General features: G+C 43.7%; 2 protein-coding genes across 2 annotated transcripts in view; both read right to left on the bottom strand.

Moving 5' to 3' along the window:
* Nucleotides 1-4134: 4134 nt before the first annotated feature.
* On the bottom strand, nucleotides 4135-4503 carry LOC138039758 (uncharacterized). Its single transcript, XM_068885607.1, has one exon. The coding sequence runs from the start codon at nucleotides 4501-4503 to the stop codon at nucleotides 4135-4137; it is 369 nt and encodes a 122-aa protein (XP_068741708.1).
* Nucleotides 4504-4517: 14 nt separating this feature from the next.
* Nucleotides 4518-5000, bottom strand: part of LOC138039757 (uncharacterized) — a 546-nt gene continuing 63 nt past the window's right edge. The window contains exon 1 of the mRNA XM_068885605.1: nucleotides 4518-5000. This exon is cut by the window's right edge and continues 63 nt beyond it. Coding sequence (XP_068741706.1) covers nucleotides 4518-5000 — 483 coding nt within the window.

Raw genomic sequence — 5000 nt, 5'->3', positions numbered from 1 at the left:
ACATTTGACTTGATTTGTGTTAATTGTTAATCCCAGTTTACAGTGTCCCCAATTAGTGCTCCAGCGCTAGAACGACTAGACAGTTAAATAAAGTTCGTTTCCTTTCCTTACCTTTCCTCCATTAATATAATATGCATGAATTTAGTCCAAATATTGTGTAGATGAATCTGAACAATTTCAAGTGGAAGAAAGAGTTTCCAAAGTACGCCTTCCAGATTGATTGACGTTACATTAACACTGTTTTTCTTCTCCCCCACTATTTTCCATTTTCTTCACACCCGTGTCTTCCTTCTCGATTTCATTTGTGTTTCTTCTTGTGTTTCTACTTTGATTGCCTTTTCCCAGCTCTTCTCTAATTCCGTACTTTACCCTAATTTCTTCCCGTTTCTTTTCTCTCTCTGCGTGTCGTTTTGCATGCTGTTCCTGTAACTTAGCTCTCGCTGCATCATTTTCCTCCTTGAATTTGGGTAGCTCTTTAGCTGATGGTCCTTCGCCTTCCACACTGTCTTTGTCATCGAAACCCAGGCTTCTGCTAACAGACGAGAACTTGCTTGATACGGCAGCTTTAGCTATGGAGTTCATCTTTCTTTTCTAGTTAAAACAGCAAAATCCTGGCATGCTTTGTAACACTGGAAGGGATAAATGCACAGCCTTCTGGAAAGAATGCACAACGGTGGCTCCAGAGAGTCAGAAAAAGTAACTTAGCCTTACGTACCTATTAAGGAAAGCAACAACTCACCACATGGTAAGTTTCATCGATTTTTACTTCAATTTTCTAGCAAATTTCCAGACCTAAACTTTGCGTCTTCGCCCCATATGTTCTCTATATCTACCCATGTTATGAAACCCGTGTGTTAGGATTTACCACGAGACACCGAAGCGTAACACAACTTTAATCCACTGGACTCGGCTACACATCGATTTACAAAGGGGATGTATACGAGTGAAATGCTACGACGTACAAAACCTTCGATAACAAGAGCGGGAACAACAACGAAAGTCACATGACACTCCAAGTCCTACACACTAGGGTGGGGTTAGTATAACTATTCATAGGTCCAGTCTCTCAGGCTTCTTTATCATTCTTCCAGAACGAGTACGGGTTGTAACATTCTCCCCACCTTGTCCTCCTTCGGGGAGGACAACGCTCAATGTAGGCTTGGAAACAGCTATACTTGCAGAATGAAAAGTGTTCGTTTGCGGCTTCTCCCCACCATGGACTGGATCCTCTACTTGGGGGCTTACTTGCGAAGCTGCTGACTCAATCTCTAACTTGTGTAACGTTGAACGGGTCTTTTGTAGAATCTGTTAGGCGCTCTAACTGTAGCGGTCCGTACAAGCCCGTCGTTACCTGGATAAACCCTTTCAACAATGTGCCGCGCACCAAACCGCCATTTGGTGCGCGGCACATTGTCGTCAGAAATAAGTACAATGTCGCCTACTGGAATTGAAGGGATCTCTTTATGCCACTTGTTTCTTACCGATAGGAGATAGCGATTGAGTAGTCTCTGCAGGTAGAACAACCTTTCGACAGTCCTTTACTGGTCTCCTCTTCGCTACTTTCTTCCCTTTCCGGTAACTGGTTAATTGGCCTACCAATTGCAAGATGAGCAGGTGTAATAGGTAACGGGTCTCTGCAATCATTACTTACTGCGGTCAACGGCCGCGAGTTAATGGTACCTTCGATTCTGACCAGCAATGTATTTAGCTCAGAAAAGGTGAGAAGTGCCCTTCCAAGGACCTTACGCAGTGGTTCTTTTATCGTTCTGCAAAATCGTTCCCACCATCCACCTCTCCGTGGGGAACGCTCTGTGATGAATTTCCACTTGATCCCTCGTGATGACTTGATTTGATCTTGATCCAGCGTACTTCACATTCTTTGACTTTTAGTAGTGGGTTCATCGTATAATTTCTGAATTTCCCTGAAGGTTTGTGCGTTGTTTGACCACACTATATGGCAAAGACCTCTGCGACTCGTTATGCGACTAAAAGCTAGTAGGAACTCATCAGTCGTCAAACTATGTGTAAGTTCCAGGTGAACCATACGAGATGATGTGCATGTGAAAATACACACGTATGCTTTCTTAATGTTTAAGCCCTCTTTCACATACAGTGGTCCCGCAAAATCAATTCCAACATGCGCGAAAGCTCGTGAACAGGAAATCCTCTCCTCTAGCAACTGACCCATTTTCTGGGCACAAGGTCCAACTCGTTGTCTTTGGCAAGCTACACATCTTCTGAACATGTTTAACCTCACGTCTTCTTGAGTTAGCCAAACTCTCTGCCTTAAAGTTGATAATACCGTTTCTGGACTAGCGTGCAACATGTTCTTATATACATCTTGCACCATTTTGGCAACTTCAGGAAGTCCGTGAGGCAAGATTATTTGATGCTTGCTCTGTTCGGGAAGATCAGAAAACTCTAGTCTCCCACGAACTCTTAATACTTGATCATCTCTGTCATAATAAGGGTCCAGCTTCAGTAGGCGGCTGTTACTGGGAAGTGCCTCTCCAGCTTTCAGTTTCTCGAATTCTTCTTTGTAGACCACTTCCTGCACCCACATACAAAATCTAATCTCGGCTTGCCTCACCTCGTCCGCCGACAGTTTCTTTCACAAGACCTAGATTTAGTCTTAAACAATTTGACCGCTCTCAATACATAAGCAGTTACTCGAATCAACCTCAACCATGTCCCGTAGCGTGACATATCAATCAGTGGTTCTGTAACGAGTGCTGTATAGACATGGATAGTTCTTTTTTCCTCGCAAGCTTCGGCGGAAGCAGCTTCGTTTTCGGGTGGAGCTAGTAGTGGTTCACAACGCGAGGACATCCGTTGGGGTCCATTCCACCACGAAGTGCTTGAAATCATATCACTACAGCTTAACCCACGCGTCAACAATTCTGCAGGATTCTCCTTACTTGCACAATACCTCCAACACTCAGGATCCCATGTTGACTGTATCTCAGCCACACGATTTGCAACAAATGACTTCCAGCAAGAACTCTGCCCTTTTATCCAATGCAGTGCCACCATACTATCTGACCAACACACAACTCTAGCCACCTTCATTGGCAAAGCCCTTACAACAAATTGGCATTTACAAATGCTGCTAAACGTTCCAGCCTTGTAAGTGACACCGTCTTAATGGACGCGACTGTGGAATTCGATATTACCAGCTGCGAGGTTACATGGTCTTGCTTGTCTCTTGTTCGAATGTACACTGCTGCTCCATACGCCTTGAGGGAAGAATCTCCAAAACCATGCACCTCTAACGCAGAGTCTTGCTTAATACCACTTCCGAAGCATCGAGGGACAGACACATATTTTACTTGCAACAACTCTGACTTCCAACTTAACCACTTTGCTTTAATGCCACTATCTAATGGGTCATCCCAGTGTAAACCTTTCAACCACAAATCGTGGAAAAGGATTTTGGCTCTAACAGTGAAGGGTGATATCATTCCCAGTGGGTCACACATTTTCGATGCCAGACTAAGTAGACTTCTCTTTGACATTGGATCATGCGATGAGATGATTCCACTCGGTGCGAGGAATCTAAAGTGCTCGGAGTTCAAGTCCTATGACACGCCAAGTGCTTTAAGGGGGTCGCTCAAATTGAACTCCACGAATGGCGATGAGGCTCTTTTAGCTGGGTCAATAGCATCCATTACTAGCTCTGAGTTACTTGCCCACTTGGTCAAATTGAATGTCGCTGTCATCATAATTTCCGAAATCTCTTTTTTGAAGCTTCAAAGTTGAATCTACTGTATCGGCTCCTGTCAGGCAGTCATTGACATACATATTTTGTAAAATTTCTTCCACTGGATAAGGGGGCATTTCTTTGTATTTGTTTACATGAGCGTGAACTGTTGCAATAGCAAGGAAACGACTTGCGTTCACACCGAAAGTCAATCTCTGCATTATGTACACCTTTGGTGATTTGTTGGGCTTTAAATCTCTCCACAGGTAGCGGTGAACATCTCAAGTCTGCTAGTTTGACTTGCAGAAACATCTTTTTAATGTCTGCTATGAGACAATTTTATGTGTTCTAAATCGAGTCAGTACAGATGCAAGGTTTGGCTTTAAAGGAGGACCAGGAAGAATACAATCGTTAAGGGAAGCATCACCTCCTTCTCATGCGGAAGCATTGAATACGATTCTGCATTTTGTCGTCCTTTTGTCATCACGAAACACAGCATGGTGCGGTAAGTACCGCACAGTTCCATTTTCATCAGTCTGATCAGATACTTCCTCGGCAAAACCTTTCTCTAGATATTCGTTGATCGCTGTTTTGTAAGCCTTAGCTTTCACAGGGTCTTGCCTTAACTTCCTTTCAACACTTTCCAGGCGTCTCAAAGCGGCTTGTTCATAATTACATTCTAGCCTTGGATAATCTCTTTTCCATGGTAGTCGCACCTCATAGTTATGTTCATCAAATTTCAATCCTCTATTGAAGTCAGCAACAGCACGTTCTTCCTCTTGTGACATAACAGGGTTCTCCATCTCTGCAATACCGATTATGATTCCAGTTCCCAGAATCTTTTCAATGTTTCGTTGACTCCACCGTTTTCTACAACTTTCAGCATGGATAAAGTGTGCTTTGATTGGCGGTTTACTTGCCCAGTGACAATCCAGCCGAGACAAGATTCCACAGCAACAAGGGACTCACTGGAACTTCCTCTCTTACAGACCCCAGTCACAAATGAGTAGTAGTGGTCTGCACCAATAAGAACATCTACTTGAACTGAGCCACGAGGAACTATTTCTGGCCCGAGAGGATTACAAATCTTGGAAATAGAAAGGGCCTCTATCTCCACCTTTGAATCTCCCCTAATTGGTGAAAGGGTAAATTTCACTCTTTGAAATCTCTTCCTTTCGCTGGTTTCCTCACCTAGCGTTGTGACACTTAATAGCCATGATGGACCTTGCAGGTCAAGGGCCTCTGCAATGTTCTTTCGTATATACGAACGTTGACTCCCTGAATCTAGTAAAACACGGAC

The sequence above is a fragment of the Montipora capricornis genome, chromosome 3, assembly GCF_036669925.1.
Source record: "Montipora capricornis isolate CH-2021 chromosome 3, ASM3666992v2, whole genome shotgun sequence".
NCBI lineage: Eukaryota > Metazoa > Cnidaria > Anthozoa > Scleractinia > Acroporidae > Montipora > Montipora capricornis.
Note: the sequence above shows the minus strand (reverse complement) of the source record. Positions and strands in the feature narration are given on the sequence as shown.

Bases quoted from the DNA above. Each gene is read 5' to 3' on its own strand.
- LOC138039758 (XM_068885607.1), bottom strand. From the start codon at position 4,503: ATGGAGAACCCTGTTATGTCACAAGAGGAAGAACGTGCTGTTGCTGAC.